Genomic DNA, 20,850 nt, shown 5'->3' on the forward strand with positions numbered 1-20,850 from the left:
AAACTTCTTACTGGATTTAATGCCAGCAGGGGGCAGAGTAACCTCTCCCTTCTCAGAAGACTAAGGAAATTTGGCGTGTCAGCTACGATTCTCACCAACTTTTACAGATGCACCATAGAAAGCATTCTTTCTGGTTGTACCACAGCTTGGTATGGTTCCTGCTCTGCCCAAGACCGCAAGGAACTACAAAAGGTGGTGAATGTAGCCCAGTCCATCACGCAAACCAGCCTCCCATCCATTGACTCTGTTTACACATCCCCCTGCCTCTGAAAAGCAGCCAGCATAATCAAGGACCCTGGGCATACTAGAAATCATAGAAACCCTACAGTGCAGGAAGAGGCCATTCGGCCCATCGAGTCTGCACCGATCACAATCCCACCCAGGCCCTACCCCCATATCCCTACATATTTTACCCGCTAATCCTACACATCTCAGGACACTAAGGGACAATTTTAGCATGGCCAATCAACCTAACCCGTACATCTTTGGACTGTGGGAGGAAAACGGAGCATCCGGAGGAAACCCACGCAGACATGAGGAGAATGTGCAAACTCCACACAGGACAGTGACCCGAGCCAGGAATCGAACCCAGGTCCCTGGAGCTGTGAAGCAGCAGTGCTAACCAATGTGCTACCGTGCCGCCCTCTCTCCCACCTTCTTCCATCGGGAAAATGATACAAAAGTCAGAGGTCATGTACCAACTGACTCAAGAACAGTTTCTTCCCTGCTGCTGTCAGACTTTTGGATGGACCCACCTCACACTAATTTGATCTTTCTCTACACCGTAGGTATGACTGTAACACTAAATTCTGCACTCTCTCATTTCCTTCTCTATGAACAGTATGCTTTGTCTGTATAGTGCGCAAGAAACAATACTTTTCACTGTATGCTAATATATGTGACAATAATAAATCAAATTAGTAGCAAGTAATTCAACTAGCCTCTACTTTTTAAAGGCAGCCTCCTCTTCTTAAAGGAAATCTGCACTCTTTATAGGAAAGCCTCTGTAGTTTGCCTGTGCTGACACTAGCAATAAGTAGGAGGTTCACAAAGGTAATACCAGGAAAAAGAGAAGGCTCCTCAGTCCACTGCAATAGCACCCTCTCGTGGCCAGTTTAGTTGGGTACTAGAACTCCATGCTGCATGCACCAGTGTTTTCAATCCTCCAAAGATATTACAGCCTGACAGCGAAGTGCGGTTGGTTTTCCCAAGCCAAACAAATTTGCTTTGGAGAAGCTCCCAGAAAATCAGCAGATGAGTTCCTTTTTTGGTGAAAAATCAGTTTTAATAATCTGGTCTTTGTGAAAAGGTGAATAGTACACACGAGTGGACTGACTGCTATGACTCTCGCCAATTTAAAAAATAAAAACAGGGAAAACGTGTAGACTCAGCACCGACAATGACCAAAGCCAGGAATTGAACCCAGGTCCCTGGCGCTATGAGACAGTAGTGTCAGCCAGTGTGCCACCGTGCACATGGAAAAGCTCTCTGTAAAACTGTGGATCAGCCGAGAACTCACATAAACAATTATGTTTCTATAATGTGATTTCTGTAGAAGTAGTTTGCATTCTTTCAGATGGTAGGTGATGAAGTTACCCAAACTCCATTGGAAAATTCAGGAATTACAAAACCACCTAATGGAGAAACAGAGTAGTTCACTGGACCCTTCATCAGAACAATTTTCTCCAAGAAGGGAATTATTATCCCCAGACGCTGTCTGATTTGTTGGGTGTTCCCGACAGTGTGTTTTGTTTCAGATTTTGCAAGTTTTATTTTTCTTTCTTTACCGTTTTCAGTATTGCTTCCAATGCACCAATGTCACCGGCCTTTGCAGCTAAAGAAGCCACAGAAGCAGGTGGAGCGTCTCCAAAAACCACCAGTTTCTATGGTTACAAATTTGTTACAAATAACATCTTTCAAAATTGTTTGATTAAAGACAAATTTCAAATATTCAATATACTTTTATATACCCATATGAACTAACTTTATTTCACACACTTTAAGTTCCTAATGTTGTCTTTAAAAACATTTATCAGAATGTCAAATAACAGGGTCGGTTTATGCTTATTTTATGTTATGTTACATGGACAATGAAGTTTACCACTTGGCAGTTGTCAATGTCAGTAACTTGAGTGATTTTCTCATCTTAAAGAGGAGGCTTTCCACTCATTTCCCCTCTCAGGTTTTCAGACACCATCTAGGAGAGAGCAAAGTTTCAAAAGAATGTTGCAAAATTACAATAAATAATGTCTCACTTCAAGAAGACTCGTTTCTCTAACATCTATTAAAGTGGTGGCCAATACAATTATTATAGATTTTATCAAGGGCAATATGGTTAAGTGGAGACCGGGTCAGTAACACAAAAAACTGGAAAAAGTATCAGACCTAAAATTCATAATAAGATGCAAATTCATAATAAGATGCAAATCCTCTGCTATTTGTGATTTTTATTAATGACTTAGAGGAGAGGGCTGAAGGGTGGATCAGTAAATTTGCTGATGACACCAAGGTTGGTGGAGTAGTGGATGAAGTGGAGGGCTGTTGTAGACTGCAAAGAGACATAGATAGGATGCAAAGCTGGGCTGAAAAATGGCAGATGGAGTTTAACCCTGATAAATGTGAGGTGATTCATTTTGGTAGGACAAATTTAAATGTGGATTACAGGGTCAAAGGTAGGGTTCTGAAGACTGTGGAGGAACAGAAAGATCTTGGGGTCCATATCCACAGATCTCTGAAGGTTGCCACTCAAGTGGATAGAGCTGTGAAGAAGACCTATAGTGTGTTAGCTTTTATTAACAGGGGGTTGGAGTTTATGCTTGCAATAAAACTTGCAATATGCCGTGGGGTTATGCTGCAACTGTACAGGACCTTGGGGAGACCACATTTGGAATATTGTGTGCAGTTCTGGTCACCTCACTATAAGAAGGATGTGGAAGCGCTGGAAAGAGTGCAAAGGAGATTTACCAGGATGCTGCCTGGTTTGGAGGGTAGGTCTTATGAGGAAAGGTTGAGGGAGCTAGGGCTGTTCTCTCTGGACCGGAGGAGGTTGAGGGGAGACTTAATAGAGATTTATAAAATGATGAAGGAGATAGATAGAGTGAACGTTCAAAGACTATTTCCTCGGGTGGATGGAGCTATTACAAGGGGGCATAACTATAGGGTTCGTGGTGGGAGATATAGGAAGGATGTCCGAGGTAGGTTCTTTACTCAGAGAGTGGTTGGGGTGTGGAAGGGACTGCCTGCAGTGATAGTGGAGTCAGACACTTTAGGAACATTTAAGCGGTTATTGGATAGGCACATGGAGCACACCAGGATGATAGGGAGTGGGATAGCTTGATCTTGGTTTCAGATAAAGCTCGGCACAACATTGTAGGCCGAAGGGCTTGTTCTGTGCTGTACTGTTCTATGTTCTATGTTCTAAATGATGGATGTCATTAACATGGAAATCATCCAAAAATATACGGCAAGTAAAGGCTTCCTTGAATTCTGAATAGACATAAGTTACTGGATAATTTCCACCGCTGAGTAAAACTTGTCTAGTCCTGTCATTCATGCAATTCTCCCATTTGATTTTCCTTTATCTGCTGCACTCAGATCATCTGTTACACGCAAGCACAATAATATAGTCTAAAAGTGTGTTGCTACAACAAAGGTTCAGTTGCTCACTTCATTTACATAAAGATGTGATTGTGTACTTGGATCAAATGATCACAGAGAATTTCTTCCTTCCATTTAATTGAAGTGTTGTGTTATTTTCACGTGAAAGGAATTTCCTCACTGGTTTCCTCTTTCTTGACTGTATATTTGCATGATGTTTTATGGAAATATTGCTTGAAAGAAAATCAACTGAAGGGTCAAGTATAAGCGGCAAGTGATTACAGACAGGTCATGCAGAATTCTAGTATTATGTTCATTTTCACTTCCTGAGAATAGGCCATTATACGATAACATATAACTGCAACACTACATTCTGCACTCTCTCGTTTCCTTCTCTATGAACAGTATGCTTTGTCTGTATAGCACGCAAGAAACAATACTTTTCACGGTACTAATACATGTCACAATACTAAATCAAATCAATAGAATGCAATGGGTCGAATTTTCAGATGCCAGTCATATCAAGGAGGTCTCCAAGAGGAGTTGGGGGAATCTCCTAGCAGGAGTAGGCCATTCGGCCCTTCGAGCCTGCTCCGCCGTTCATTTTGATCATGGCTGATCATTAAATTCAATACCCTACGGGATCCCCTCTTCCCCCCATATCCCTTGATCCCTTTAGCCCCAAAAGCCATATCTATTTTCTTCTTGAAGTCACACAATGTTGTGGTAATGAATTCCATAGATTCACCACTCTCTGGGTGAAGAAATTCTCTTCACCACAGTCCTAAAAGCCCTTACCTCGATGTGATGCTGGGCTCCAGTGATGGTTGAAGCAGGGTCAGCAAAAATGCCTCCCAACCTCCATTTCAGGTCCCGCCCCAAGAACAAAATCTTAACCATGCCGTGTACGTGATACAGCGCTTTGTAATGTCTAAACATGTCCTATGATACATCATAAGCCAGGTTCCTATCTTGTTAGAATACTGTTAGTAATAGATTATAATCTCAGGGATCGAAGGAATAAGATATTGGCCAGAGATTAGATTGTTCTTGCAAAGAATACCTCAAGAAAAAGATGGTGCAAATCCTTTGAGAAGGTTTCCTCCCCTTCATTGCTCAATGCAGTTAAAAAATAAGTTTTTGCAAAGTGTTTGTGTACGCAGCACTGGAACATCGTTTTGTGACTGAGACACATTACCTTCTTCTTCTCTTCTATGCTCAGTTCAGTCTTGGCCAGTACATAGGACAGTTTGGCCAAAGCAGCTTCAGATGTCATATCAAATCCAGGAATCACTCCGACTTTACCAAGAACCTGAAACCAAAAGTTCACAGGACTTGAAATGAGTTCAGCTGAATAAAGAGGAACTTAAAGTATTTGATGGAATCAGTTTGAAAGAGATTTGACCACAGACATAAAAATATACATTTCTGAAATGAATGCTAGATTTGATGGTCAAAGGTTCAGAAAGGCAGGAATCCAAGTTATTGATTTTCCACTTTTGATATATTTTACATTAATCTGAGAGGGTAGACAGGGCCACCAGGTAACACCACAACCAAGAAACAGTCCTCATGGAATTCTAGCTCTCCAACAATATGGCACTGGCCTTTCAGCCTTGATCTTGTGCTCAAATCCTGGGGTGATACTTCAACGCACCACCTTCTAACTGAGGTGAGAGTCAGCGAATCACCTCCTCTCCACCATTGCTACGTTCCTATTCTCAGACAGACATGTCAGGCTGTCAGGGAGCTACACTAAGTCCCCACTGTTGTAGTTCCTGTTGTTTCACTTTTACGTCATTGACATACCCGCTTAACGTTATGACATTCATTATAACCTTTTTTGGCACAGATTTCATGTTCCGTGGCCTGCATATTCCACATACGCACACATTTGTCCACTGTGCTGCTGGTGTCAGTGCATTCTTCCCCCTGCTCCTGCCCTCATTTCCATTCCCACCCTTAATCCTCAAGTCCCTCTTACTCACTGGCTCCCATTGCTGCCCTTCATGCTCCCCGGTGTCAGTTGCCACCACAAGGGAATTCTTCAGCTGGCACCTGGCCTTGCTTCCGTTCCCACCTTCAGTCCTGAAGTCCCTCTTTCTCTCGCCCCTGCTCCCTGCTCTCGGAATGTTAACTCTGCTTCTCTCACCACGGATGATGCCAGACCTGCTGAGTTTTGCTGGCACTTTCTGCCTTTTATAATCTGAAGTCCTGGAACTCCTTCAGCTGCTACCTGCGCAGACTAACTTCTGCTACTAGATGGAGCCCAGTCAAACCAAGAACAGGTAGCTGGAGAGCGTTTTTTATGTTGAAATTCATATTGTACTTCTTTTAAATTTTAAAACTTATTTATTTGAAAGATTATTTCATTTATGAATGTCGGCATTTAAGAATGCACAGCACTGAAATTATATTTTAATTTTTGTTTGCTAAAAAAGATACTAAAATGCCTAACTACAATATTTCTTTCAAATTTAGTGATTTATTTAGTGCACAGTACTGTACATGCACAGTACAATATTTCATCTTTTACATTGGTTTTTCTGGGTAAGAAATGTCCTAAAGAACCTAATTCCAGTTTGAACTCTGATTCCTATTTTAACCCATGATTCACTTAAAGTTGCCTCACTTAAAGTCACAACTTTAAGGGACACAGCTACAACTTTAAGTGAGGGTTTACAATACCTCCAGTAGGGTGAAAACATCAGGATTGGAAAACCAGTGTGGTTAGGGGTAACATCTCAAAGGGAGACACCAAAATTCCCTGCCTTCTTGATCACCTTCCTCCCCCTGATGCCACAGCCCAGAGAAAAGCCAAAGGTTGTAGTATTCAACTTTTTAAAAAAATTATTTCTCAGGATGTGTGCATCGCTGACTGGGCCAGCATTGTTGCCCATCCCTAATTGCCTCTCAGAAGCTGGTGAACAGCCTTCAGGAACTGCTGCTGACCAGGTGGTGGAGGTGCAACCCTGATGCTGCTGGGAAAGGATTTCCAGGATTTTGATCCTGTGACAGTGAAGGAACAGCCAATAGTTCCAAATCAGGATAGTATGTGGATTGGAGGGGAATTTGCAGGTGGTAGTGCTTCCCATGCACCTGCTGTCATTCTAGGAGGTAGAGGTAGCAAGGTTGGAAAATGATTTGGAAGTTATTCAAAGAACCATGTCGTAGAATCAACCTGAATACCATTTCCTAATTCAATCAATTTTTGGGGGAGGAAGTAATGACATGAGAAAGGTTATCCATTCCTGTTCTCCCCACTTGTTCTTTTTATTAATTAGTGGGACATGGGCATCGCTGGCTGGCCAGCATTTATTGCCCATCCCTCGTTGCCCTTGGAGGGCATTTGAGAGTCAACCACATTGCTGTGGCTTTGGAGTCACATGTAGAGCAGACCAGGTAAGGATGGCAGATTTCCTTCTCTGAAGGACATTAGTGAACCAGATGGGTTTTTCTGACAGTCAACAATGGTTTCATAGTCATCAGTAGATTCCAGCTATTTTTTATTGAATTCAAATTCCACCGTCTGCCATGGTGGGATTCGAACCTGGGTCCCCAGAACATTAGCTGAGCTTTTGGACTAATTGTCTGGCGACAATACCACTGGGCCACCACCTCCCCTATTAATTAATTCATGGGACATGAGTGTCACTGGCTGGCCAGCATTTATTGTCCATCCCTAGTTGCCCTCGAGAAGATGGTGGTGAGCTGCCTTCTTGAACCGCTGCAGTCCACGTGCTGTGGGTTGGCCCACAATGCTGTTAGGGAGGGAATTCCAGGATTTAGACCCAGCGATAGCGAAGGAAGAGCGATAAATTTCCAAGTCAGGATGGTGAGTGGCTCGGAGGGGAACTTGCAGGTGGTGGTATTCCCAGGAATCTGCTACCCTTGCCCTTCTAGATGGAAGTGGTTGTGGGTTTGGAAGTTGCTGTCTAAGGATTGTTGATGAATTTTGGTGAATAATGATGTCCTGCCCATTAAAACGGATGGATGGAAAATGTTGACCTGGAGAATGCGTCAAATGAGAAACCTTAACTACAATCTTATAGTAGAAGAATGACTCACCTTTCCTGTTGCATATTTATCAGAAACAGAGCCTCTCAAACACTGAGTGCAGTTTATTATCAACACTCCACGGTCAGTGGCTTTCTTAATCTCCTCCAATAAGTCCTGGTTGTCATCTGGGGCATTACCTACTCCATACGTCTCCAATACAATTCCTTCCATTGGTGATTGCAGGAATGCTTGTACCTGAACAGAGGATGCAGCAATCAATACAAAATGCCCCCAAACTTCACAATACAAAATGTCTGGTTTATGTCCTAAAATCTGAATAAAACTTTCACTTTTAACCACTAAATGAAACTTCTGAAAGCAAAGTGAGTTTTTAAGTATCTACAATATTAAGAATGCAGCAATTGAAGGGAATTTTTAAAATATATTCTTTCACGGGATGTTGGCATCGAAGGTCAGACCAGCATTTATTGCCCATTCCGAATTAAAGTTTATTTATTAGTGTCACAAGTAGGCTTACATTAACACTGCAATGAAGTTACTGTGAAAATCCCCGAGTTGCCACACTCAGGTGCCTGTTTGGGTACGTTGAAGGAGAATTTAACATGGCCAATGCACCTAACCAGCATGTCTTTCAGACTGTGGGAGGAAACCGGAGCACCCGGAGGAAACCCACGCAGAGACGGGGAGAACGTGCAAACTCTACACAGACAGTGACCCAAGCCAGGAATTGAAACTGGGTCCCTGGCACTGTGAGGCAGCAGTGCTAACCACCGTGCCACCATGTGCTACCCTTGAGAAGGTGGTGGTGAGCTGACTTCTTGAACTAGAAATCATAGAAACCCTACAGTCCAGAAAGAGGCCATTCGGCCCATCGAGTCTGCACCGACCACTGCTGCAGTCCTTGTGTTGTAGGTATCTCCAGGGCGCTGTTAAGAAAGGAGCTCCATGATTGTCAGCTAATTAATTTAACAACTAATAAAATCTGAATAAAATTTTAATAATGCATATTATGAAACTACCAGATAGTCATTGAAACTAATGTGCTTCAGGAGAGGAAATCTGCTGTCCTTAACCAGGCTGGCCTACACGCAACCCCAGAAGCATACCGATGGAGTTAACTCTTGGCTACCCTGAGAATAGCCTCACAAGCCACTCAGTGTATCAAACCTGCTACAAAAAAGTTGAATGAAAATAAAACTGAACAGCCCACCTGATATCAACCTAGGCATCAGAAAGGACAATGACTCAACATGTCCAGTCAACCCCTACCACATCGTCCTCACTAACATCTGGGGACTTGTGCCAAAGATTGGGAGAACTATCCCACAGACTAGTCACACATAAACATACCTTACAACCAATGTCCCAGACTCCTCCATTGCTACCCATAGAACCATTACAGCACGGAAGGAGGCCATTCAGTCCATCTTGTCCATGTCAGCCTGAGAAAATCCAGGTGCCCTTCCTAATCCCACTTTCCTGCACCAATCCCATAAACCTGCAGCTTACCTCACTTAAAATGGAGATCCAGGTACGTTTTAAAAGAGTTTAGGGTCTCTGCCTCCGCCACCAATTCCGGCAGCGAATTCCAGACACCCGTTACCCACTGCGTAAAAATGTTCTTCCTCATGTCCCCTCTACACCTTCTGCAACTTATCTTGAATCTATGTCCCCTGGTTCTAGAATTCTCCTACAAGGAAAACTATTTTATCCCGTCCACTCTATCTCTTCCCCTCATAATTTTGTACGCCTCTTTCATGTCACCCCTCAGTCCACTTTGTTCCAAGGGAAATAACCCCAATCTATCCAACCTCTCCTTATAGCTACACCTTCCTAGCCAGCATGCCAGGTGGGTACTGCCACTGTAGGTGGGTACTGCCAGGTAGGCACAGCCCAGCCACGTGCCTGACCACCCAGGGGCTTCCACGACCTCCGAGGCCCCTGGCGTGACCAACACCATCGCTAGTGGTGATTTTCGCTGGGCGTGCCTGAGAGTCGGGAGATCCCAGGAGCTGGGACAATCTGGTATCGAATGGACTAAGCATATTTAAATGTTACTTTAAGCATGCTAATTGGCCTCACCCCCTTTCAGGGCAAGATCCGGTTTGCGCCAGTAGTAAGGGACCAAGACAATTGCAAACCGTTTGGCACCATGTGCAAAAACATGTTTTTAGGCCTGCACACAATTTTCCGGGATTGGCACGATCCACGGCAGATACGGCAAGGCCACAAAATCACCCCAATTAGTTTAAAATATCAAAATAATGCAGATGCTGGAATCTGTGGTGTTACAGGGATAGAGCAGCGATGTGGGCCTGGGTAAGGTGCTCTGGCGGTTTCATAGAATCCCTACAGTGCAGAAGGAGACCATTCGGCCCATTGAGTCTGCACCAACAACAATCCCACCCAGGCCCCATCCCTGTAACCCCACATATTTACTCCGCTAATCCCTCTAACCTACGCATCCCGGGACACCGAGGGACAGTTTAGCATAGCCAATGCACCTAACCCTGCACATCTTTGGACTGTGGGAGGAAACCGGAGCACCCGGAGGAAACCCGTGCAGACACGGGGAGAATATGCAGACTCCACACAGACAGTGACCCAAGCCAGAAATCGAACCCAGGTCCCTGGAGTTGTGAGGCTGCACTGTTAACCACTGTGCCACCGTGCCGCCCCTCATGTCAGTTCAGGCTACTTTCAAATAACTTTCTGCCAATTTTATATCAGATTTAGTTTCTCATGCTGGTATTTTAACCAATGCCGGGCATTTTTTAATTGGCCCTCATTTAAAACATACTAGTGTATATTGCATATTCCCTTTGTAAAATCTTGATGCGCAGTCTCAACTTAATTTTGATCATTAGTAAATTCTTAGCTACTTAGTTTGGAAAAGGAGAGTTACCGTGGCAGCAGTGATTTCTGGGTACAACTTCAGCACTCCCACATTCTGATTCATCTTAGTCTGAACCACAAACTTCTTCATTGTCGTTAGTTTCCAAATGATGTCCCAGTTCACTGTAGAGATAAGAAATATAATTTCACAACAACTGCAGTTCAAGAAACAGAAAGAAGAAAAAAAATTGCCGTTGCACGGCACCTTTCACAAGCATAGGACATCCCAAAGCATTCTGCAGCCAATGGAGTACTTTGGAAGTGTAGTCAATTTTCTCCAAGGTTTTGTGGACTCCTGTTCAGCTGAGGGTGTTGATTGTTATTGTGAGACTTCGAAAGCAAGGTGTAGAGGTATATCCTGTTCCCCGCATTTCTCTTATGGCTGGCATATGGAGAGGATTACATCCACTGGAGTTCTGCCAGTATGAAAACTGAACTGTGCTTCTATATACCTCAGTCTGCTAACTGATGGAGTCTTAGAACTCAGAAAGGCCTCCACAGTGACACTGAGCAGTGAGATGTCCCAGGAGTGAGGTGTTTCAAATGATTTGATTTGATTTATTATTGTCACATGTATTGGGATACAGTGAAAAGTATTGTTTCTTGCGCACTACACAGACAAAGCATACTGTTTGTAGAGTACATAGGGGAGAAGGAAAGGAGAGAGTGCAGAGTATAGTGTACAGTCATAGCGAGGCTGCAGAGAAAGATCAACTTAATGTAAGGTAGGTCCAAGCGGAAGTCTGAAGGCAGCAGGGGAGAAGCTGTTCTTGAGTCGGTTGGTACATGATCTCAGACTTTTGTATCTTTTTCCTGAGAAAGAAGGTGGAAGAGATTATGTCTGGGGTGTGTGGGCTCCTTGATTATGCTGGCTGCTTTTAATGTTTTAGGTTATTTTTAAAATTAATGATTTTACTCATATTAACTAATGAAGGATCTCTATTCGAAACATATTAAACATCACCACAGCATTTTCTCTTCGTTTCAGATTTCTAACATCAATGGAGCGAATTTTACCGTCCCGTCTGCCAAGGGAATCGGAGCAGGTGAGGAGCGGACAACAGAAATGTCCGTTGACCTCGGGCTAGGATTTCCAGTCTCGCTCGAGCGAGGCCATAAAATCCCACCCAATGTCTCCAAATCACACCCAACAGATTATATTTATTCATTGCCTTTTATAAACTCTTCTTCCTCAGTGTGTAGAAAGAAAAGGGAGCGCTGAGAATGAAAATGGTCAAAGTCTAACTGTGACTTACCTTTAATTTCCATGTCAATATTGACAAGTGGACGCAGGTTAAACGAAGCAAATGCAGCAAAACTTGCTGCATCATATTTAGACACCCGGTTTCCTCTGTATAATTGATCATGAAAATACAGGCCGACCTAAATAATTGAACACACCGTCAGTAATGGAAATAGAAAGTAATAAATAGTAGCAGAATTCTCATATCAAACAAGATCAAACATCTGAAATGACTGGAAGCTAAGCACTTACCTCAGGTATTGGATACTGGCCGGCAATCTGAAGTGCCCCGAGCAAGTTATCATGGGCATCACTTCTCGTCTCAAAGATGGGAACCTGGAAGAATGAAAGGAGGTGCAAAATATGATTTGGCAAGGCAGAAAGAACCTAATGGTGAAAGTACAATATTAGATAACATTGGTTAGGAATTAGTGAGGAAATCGTCTGACTGTTTAGCATTCTGTTTTTGTCACATCTGATAACCCATTACTTTCCTCCCCAACTCCTCCCCTCACCCCCAAACAGTGGGAGTTTAGCTCTTTAGCGCATTTCTGGCTGCACCAGACTTCACAATACTCGCTTACGACCAAGTAAATGATCCACTGGCAGTGATGAGGCCCCAATTTCTCCAACTCGCCGGGAGAATGGCTATCTCTGTCTCTGCTCTGAACCATCCCACAAGAGCACAGCTGGACAATGTGCAACCAAACATATTCTGAATCCTACTCCATGTCAGCGCAACATATCTGTTCCTATATTCTCTTTGCGTTGCGCTCCACCTCCATGGAGTATATTAAGATTTTCTTTTTGTAATAAAGACTCTGTCAAATCCAAGTTATTGTTGTTATTATTCTTATGTTGTTATTCAGAATTCCGAAGCTTGGAATGAACAACGAAAGAACGTTCACAGCTGAAGCCAAAGGGAAGAATTTGATGGAATACAGAACCTTCTTGTTTGAAAATATTTGGAGATAGTAAATGAGAAAAAAGACATTAATGGAAATTTGATTAGAACTCATAAATAGCAGAACTGTTTAGAAATGTGAGATGTTTGTTTTCAAAACTACTCATTTTTATTTCACCTGGAATAAAATTTCCTCCTTTCCGTTTTTAATCATTTTGTGTCTTTTAATAGTTTCAGTAAAGTACCTGTGTGTACCACAAGCATCCAAGGATTTTGTTATGTTTGTATGTTGGGAATGCCTATGTATGGATAGAATTGGACCACCTGACCCAAGTAACATTCGCCTTTTGTGTATTGTGTATTGTGTGCAATTGAAATGGGCATAGTAATAAGTCCCACAAAACCAGGTTAAAGTCCAACAGGTTTATTTGGTATCACAAGCTTTCGGAGCGCTGCTCCTTCATCAGGTGAGTGGAGAGTTGGGTTCACAAACATGGCATATATAGACAAAGGCACAACTGCAAGATAATGGTTGGAATGCGAGTCTTAACAGGTAATCAAGTCTGTACAGGTACAGGCAACTCCAATACTATCTCTGGTGACAGTGAGAGATTAAGCCAGATTTGATCCTGAAATGAGCTTCCAACCTCATATTCATACCATCATGAAAACTGCCTATTTCCATCTCCTTAACATTGCCTGACTTTGCCCCTCAGCTCATCTGCTGTTGAAATCCTCATTTATGCCTTTGTTACGTTTAGACTCGATGACTCCAATATACTCCTGACTGGTCTCCCACATTTGAACCTTCATAAATTTGCGCGTCATTCAATACTCTGCTGCCCGTGGCTTAATTCACAGCAAGTCCCACTCTCCTATTCCCCCGTGCTTACTGGCCTACATTGGTTCCTGGTCAATTAACCCCTGGACTTTAAAATTCTCACCCTTGTTTTCAAATCCTCCATGGTCTTGCCTTTCCATATCTTTGTTATCTGCCGCCATAGCTCTCTGAGATATAAGTGGTCCATGCATTCCCAATTACAATTGCTCCAACACTGGTGGCAATGCCCCACTCACCCATACCCCAGGCTGTAGAATTTCCACCTTACAACTCTCCTTGCTTTCCCCCTTTCAGACTCTCCTTAAAATCTCTTCGCCCAAGCTTTTGGTTATCTGACCTATTATTTCCTTATGTGGCTTGGTGGTATACTTTTCTTTTATAATGCCCCTGAGAAGAGCCTTGAGATATTATTTCTCGTGCCAGTTAAATATACATTGTTGGTGTAGTTGTTGAAGGAAACTCACCTCTCCAAATGTCCCACAGACTGAGTATCAATGAGGTGAAATATGTCTTGATCAGGTGGCATGTTAGCCATCCTGATAAGCTTGTTACTTACCCTCTCTATCTGGATGTACACATGTTGGCATTTTCGAGAGAAACTTGTATCAGCTGTGGTTCTGAACCAGCTGAAACTGAAACTATTCCTTGGGCTCAAGAAATACCAAGAAAACCTAGCACTTTGAACTCGTAATCCCATTCAAGAAATCGGTCTTTCTAAGTTGCATAGAAGTATTAAAGTGGGAATGAGATTGTCCGGTCCCTTCATTTCAATTTGAGATTGAGTACCCAATGCATTTTAACTGGAAGCTGCTGCTATGGATTCATTTTCATTCAGATTTAGGACAGGATTTTCCGGCTCCCGCGTGGCAGGTTTTGCCACAGCGAATGCGGCGAGCTAGCCAAATGGTCATTGACTTCAGCAGGACTGGAAGATCCCGCCATTAGTTTTGCGACCTCGAAAAGCATCAAACATTCTGTTTTATAAAAGATAAGCTTCGATTTAGAAGGTCTGCTTGAACTTTTCAGTACACTTTATCTGAACTAAAGCTCTTTTTTTAAAAAAAACTGCTATTGCCTATTTGCAGTTTAAATTGAAGCCACGCCTTCCTGCTTTTCCCAATGAGATTAAGTGGCAAACATCAGAAACTGAAAATTAGTTCGTGAGAAAAAAAAGGATAAATTAATCTGTTATAGAATAAAGAAAAATCAGAAAAACTCCTACCCTCTGGTGTATTGTAAAAGGTTGCAAGGTGGCAGTGTTACCTCATGAAAACACTGGTGTGACTGTTGGGAATCAAGAAGCTGTGGGAAACTCAATCCTCTTTAACTCTTCTTGGTGTAAGAATGAGCGTTTTCATAGAATCCCTGCAGTGCAGAAGGATGCTATTTGGCCCATTGAATCTGCACTGACTCTCTGACAGATCATCCCACCAAAGACCTATTCCTGTAACCCCATGTATTACCCCGCGAATCCCCCTAACCCACACATCTTGAAGATATCAAGGGACAATTTAGCATGGCTAATCCAGCTAACCTGCACATCTTTGGACTGTGGGAGGAAACTGGAACACCCAGAGGAAACCCATGCAGTCATGGGGCAACGTGCAAACTTCACGTAGACAGTCACCCCAGGCCGGAACTGAACCCGGGTCCCTTGCACTGTGAAGCAGCAATGCTAACTAAGAAAGCTAACTATTTCTTACATGTTATTACAGTCATTGAAAGGGCTCTGGAAGAAAGGATTGGTAAAATGTAGTAAGAAACGCATTTTGTGTTTTGTTAATAAGTTTGGGGCTGAATTCAATTGGAATTATTAAAGTTAACTAACCTGATCAGTTCTGTGGATTCAACATTTGTCACGTTCACAGTGAAATCCTGGTTATTACGACAAAGAGTTTTAACTTCAAATATTAGGGAGAAATACAAAAATTGAAGTTTATTTATTAGTGTCATGAGTAGGCTTACATTAACACTGTCCAAATCCCCTAGTCGCCACACTCTGGCACCTGTTGGGGTACACTGAGGGGCAGTTTAGCATGGCCAATGCACCTAACCAGCACGTCTTTCAGATTGTGGGAGGAAACTGGAGCACCCGGAGGAAACCCACACAGACACGGGGAGAACCTGCAAACTCCACATAGACAATGACCCAAGCCGGGAATCGAACCCAGGTCCCTGGCACTGTGAGGCAGCAGTGCTAACCACTGGCCACACTGAATTATAAAAATCTGGTGGTGTGAATTGGAATTTAGGACATTTTATCTGATTCTAATTGCGTAATCACTAACCACTCCCCAGTGTGTGGCAAGGTCAGACTGCAACCAAGGAAGCTATACCACTCCAAGAAAGGATCCAGGAGTTCATCAACATCTTCGATCAGGCTCTTTTGGACAATAGGCAAGGTCAAAGAACAATACAGCACAGGAACAGGCCCTTCGGCCCTCCAAGCCCGCGCCACTCCCTGGTCCAAACTAGGCCATTCTTTTGTATCCCTCCATTCCCACTCCGTTCATGTGGCTATCTAGATAAGTCTTAAACATTTCCCAGTGTGTCCGCCTCCACCACCTTGCCCGGCAGCACATTCCAGGCCCCCACCACCCTCTGTGTAAAATACGTCCTTCTGATATCCGTGTTAAACCTTCCTCCCCTCACCTTGAACCTATGACCCCTCGTGAACGTCACCACCGACCTGGGAAAAAGCTTCCCACCGTTCACCCTATCTATGCTTTTCATAATTTTATACACCTCTATTAGGTCACCCCTCATCCTCCGTCTTTCCAGTGAGAACAACCCCAGTTTACCCAATCTCTCCTCATAACTAAGCCCTTCCATACCAGGCAACATCCTGGTAAACCTCCTCTGCACTCTCTCTAAAGCCTCCACGTCCTTCTGGTAGTGTGGCGACCAGAACTGGGCGCAGTATTCGAAATGCGGCTGAACCAACGTTCTATTCAACTGCAACATCAGACCCCAACTTTTATACTCTATGCCCCGTCCTATAAAGGCAAGCATGCCATATGCCTTATTCACTACCTTCTCCACCTGTGACGTCACCTTCAAGGATCTGTGGACTTGCACACCCAGGTCCTTTATGGTTCTGCCATTTATCGTATAGCTCCCCCCTACGTTAGTTCTACCAAAATGCATCACTTCGCATTTATCTGGATTGAACTCCATCTGCCATTTCTTTGCCCAAATTTCCAGCCTATCTATATCCTTCTGTAGCCTCTGACAATGTTCCTCACTATCTGCAAGTCCAGCCATTTTCGTGTCGTCCGCAAACTTACTGATCACCCCAGTTACACCTTCTTCCAGATCGTTCATATAAATCACAAACAGCAGAGGTCCCAATACAGAGCCCTGCGGAACACCACTAATCACAGGCATCCAGCCGGAAAAAGACCCTTCCACTACCACCCTCTGTCTTCTGTGACCAAGCCAGTTCTCAGCAGGTCAGAGTGTGGTGTCAAAAATGGGACCATCTGCGCCTCACCATCTATAACTCTGTACACACTGCATACTGGAAACAAGATCAGAGGAAGGCTGACTGGCTTGAGTCAGCTATTACAAGTATGAGCAGAGTTGTCATGATCTACAAGTAAGTCTCCAGAAAACTAAAGCTAGATGCTCTCAGACCTGCCAGAGTCAAGTCTCAGCAGATGGCTTGACAATGTGCTAATCAATTCTCTGTGAAGGTATACAATCTGCTGCTGAATCCGGGGATGCTAGCAGGACATGTGAAGAAATCACAAAAGCAACTGGTTCAGCAGCAACAAAATTAGCCCCCTTAAAGGCAAAGCCAGGGATGACCATCACTGAACGTGGTAAGCTAATTTTTAAAATACTTTTCCAATTCAATCAAATCAAGTCCAATTCAGAGTCTCAACAAGTTGAGACATTTCCGATCCAAGCTGACAAGGCAGGGTATGCGACCCTTTACCCTGTCTTGGGCCTGATCTACATGAGCCAAGCTGATTGGAGTAGGCGGACCTCTCCGACTCCAAGGCTTGATCTTATTTGCATCTTAGCCAAAAGGCCGAGATACCGCTTTTAAAAATTGCTTCATATGAAAATGAAGCTTAAATGCAACCCAATGACCTCAACCAAGTGCAGCATCAGCAGACCACACTTGATCTTAGCCAAAAGGCACTGAACGTGGTAAGCTAATGGAAAAGTGGGTGGGTGGGATTAGGTTACACAGAATGTTGCCACTGAAAAAGCTCTCTGTGCCAATTCAGGACTTCACTGTCAAGGAGGAGCTGGGCACCGAGTTCACCATAGTCGAACCAAACAAGACCACTGACTGTCTTGCCAGTATTAAGCCCCAGGAAATGATGGCATTCCACCTGAAATCATCACAAGTGGAAAAGCAGCACTGCCAAAGCATCCCCATGAACTGCTGTATATCCGCTGGAAGCAACAATTTGTACATGAAACCAAAAGAGAAAATGCTGGAAGATCTCAGCGGGTCTGGCAGCATCTGTAAGGAGAGGAAAGAGCTGACGTTTGGACTCGAAACGTCGGCTCTTTTCTCTCCTTTCAGATGCTGCCAGACCCGCTGAGATCTTCCAGCATTTTCTCTTTTGGTTTCAGGTTCCAGCGTCCGCAGTAATTTGCTGTTATTATTTGTACATGAAGACATGCGTGATCCAAAAATAGTCCCGGCAAAAACAAAGGGGATTGCAGTGAGTGCTGCAATTACTGAGACATCTCCTTGTTAAATATCAAAGGGAAGGTCTTTGTTCACATTGCTCTGACTAGATTACAGAATCTTGCATCTTGAGGCAGTAGTGCTAGCTATCACGCATCTACCCTGAGTCTCAGTGCAGCTTCAGAGCCGGCGGAGTGACAGTGAACACGTATTTCTCATTTTAGTCATTACAGGAGAAGTGTCACGAATGACACAGAACATCCGACGTTGTTTTCACAGACCTCAGCAATGTTTTTATCAGCAGACTCAGACTTTTTAAACTGTTGCGGAAAAATTGGCTGCCTGCCTGGATTTCTGGGCATCATTCAATCTCTCCTCAGCAGTTTCATCAGTTACACCAGAACATCACGGGAGATTTTCAGTATCAGCAGCAGGGTAAAGTGGGGGTGTGGGGTGGTGGTGGTGGGGGGGGGGGGGGGGCGGGGGGGGGGGGTGCACAGTTACATCATGCGGCCAACTCCCTTAGTTGCATTTTTCTCCATGTTGCTACTGTACATTTTCAGCCTTTCAAATAAGGATGTCTACCTCCATGCTGGAGCCTACGGCAAGTCTCTGTGCCAAGGCACGTGTGTGTCATGTCCTGGCTTGTGAGTAGCTGTTTGCTGATGATGTTGCAACCGTATCCAATAGTGAAGTTCCCTTGCAACAGCTTGGAGACCGGTTCTCCCAGGTCTGCAAGGAGCTTGGACTGGCAATCAGTGTCAGGAAGACCAAAGTTATGGGACAGGAACTCCACCTTCCATCATCATTAACAACTTCACTCTGGGGATTGGTGACAGCTTCACGTACCTTGGATCAACAATTACTAGCTTAATTACCCTTGGGCCCGATTTTGCCATTGCGTCGCATCCGAAAACTTGGTAAAGTCGAGGCGATTAGTGCGATTTGCATGCATTTAAATTGACTTAATGATCTGGGCGCCCAATCTTACCTGCATTTCCCCCTTTACCATCGCGTTCGCCCATTCATATTCGGCACAAAACAAACATGCTTGGCAAAGGTCTGTTTCGGGCACTCCAGCTTCTGAAGAGGTAAGTTCAGAGCTCTCTAAGTCAGATCGGTGGTGGGGGATGGGGAGGGGGAAGATCATTCTTTGGTGAGGGGGAGGAGGAGGAGGGCCAGATATGTCTCTGGTGGGGAGGGGGGAGGAAGGAGGCCTGGTTGTCCTCTGGTGGGGGGGGTAGGAGGAGAGCCCGATCATCCTCTTGTGGGGGGAGGGGAGGAGGAGGGAGGCCCGATCATTCTCTGGTGAGGAGGGGGGAGGGAGGGTCAAATCGTTCTCTGGTGGTGGGGGAGAGGGAGGCCAAATGGATCTCTGGTGCGGGGGGGTGGGGGGGGGGGGCAGCAGGGGGGTCCACTGCCACTCTGCGGGCAATCAGTGGGGGAGATGGAAGTATGACGGGGGTCACGATCGTTCTGGGTAGCGGTGGGGGGTGGGTGGATAAAGGGGACAGTTATGTTGTGGGGGTGGGGCAATGTCTGCAGGGGCCATGGCTCCCGGGTCGCTTTATCTGCTTTTTGCGGCTCGGGAGCGATGTGACAGGGAAGCGTTTTTGAAATTTTTTTTTACTGCGCATGCGCAGTTCAATGTCCCAATCGGAGCTGCAGCGTTTCGGGCACGATAAGCCCCACCCACTGCACGATTCAGACTCGCAACTTTCTTTTCAGGCTAAGTGCATATGGGGGCGCCTGAGAGCAGGTTTACAAGTTGAATCTGAATTACGCCCAGATTCAGCACTTAGAATCAAAATGGTAAAATCACCCCACTCCCCCCCCTCGCACGATGCTGAAATCAGTACCAGGGTGGCCGTGGCAGCAGCTGTCATCGCAAAGTTGAAAAGTTGACTGTGGACCAACAGCAAACTAACCAAATATACAAAGCTCCATGTGTACCAGGTTTGTGCTCTCAGCCTCCTACTTTACAGTAAGGAGGAATCATCATGGAATTATAGATTCCCTACAGCGTAGAAGGATGCCATTCAGCCCATCAAGTCTGCACTGACCACAATCCCACCCAGGCCCTATTCCCGTAACCCCATATATTTACCCTGCTAATCCCCTGACACTAGGGTCAATTTAGCATGGTCAATCAACCTAACCCGCACATCTTTGGACTGTGGGAGTAAACCGGAGCACCCAGAGGAAACCCACGCAGACACGGGGAGAAAGTGCAAACTCCGCACAGACAGTGACCCAAGGCCGGAATTGAACCCGGGTCCCTGGCACTGTGAGGCAACAGTGCAAACCACTGTGCCACCCACCCACGGGGAGAATGTGCAAACTCCACACAGACATGAACAATTAACTTATGCTAGTCAAGAAGAGCGGCTGAACAGCTTCCACCTCCGCTGTTTCAGATGAATACTGGGGATCTCCTGGCAGGACAGAGGGCCAAATACGGACGGACACCAGTGTGCAGGGATCCTCAACATGTTTGCCTCTCGAGTCAGTGGCAACTCCTTTGGTTGGCTCATGTGAGCCAACTGGCCGATAGCTGCAATCCCAAAGACATGCTTTATATAGCGAGCCTGGATCGACAAAGCACCAAAAGGTCACCCCAGTCTGTGATACAAGGACGTCTGCAAGCAAGACATCAAGTTTTCTGAGATCAAAGTCAATGCATGAAAACTCCTTGCCGC

The 20,850-nt window shown here is 44.6% G+C and overlaps 1 protein-coding gene across 1 annotated transcript in view; it reads right to left on the reverse strand.

Annotated features, from left to right (window-relative positions):
* Positions 1 to 2,074: 2,074 nt before the first annotated feature.
* The window catches only part of LOC144506762 (uncharacterized), a 160,104-nt gene continuing 141,328 nt past the window's right edge, over positions 2,075 to 20,850 (reverse strand). Inside the window, 6 exon segments of the mRNA XM_078233119.1 lie at positions 2,075 to 2,197; positions 4,796 to 4,909; positions 7,666 to 7,851; positions 10,523 to 10,635; positions 11,769 to 11,895; positions 12,008 to 12,091. Coding sequence (XP_078089245.1) covers positions 2,075 to 2,197; positions 4,796 to 4,909; positions 7,666 to 7,851; positions 10,523 to 10,635; positions 11,769 to 11,895; positions 12,008 to 12,091 — 747 coding nt within the window.

Source organism: Mustelus asterias, chromosome 18 (assembly GCF_964213995.1).
Source record: "Mustelus asterias chromosome 18, sMusAst1.hap1.1, whole genome shotgun sequence".
Classification (NCBI taxonomy): domain Eukaryota; kingdom Metazoa; phylum Chordata; class Chondrichthyes; order Carcharhiniformes; family Triakidae; genus Mustelus; species Mustelus asterias.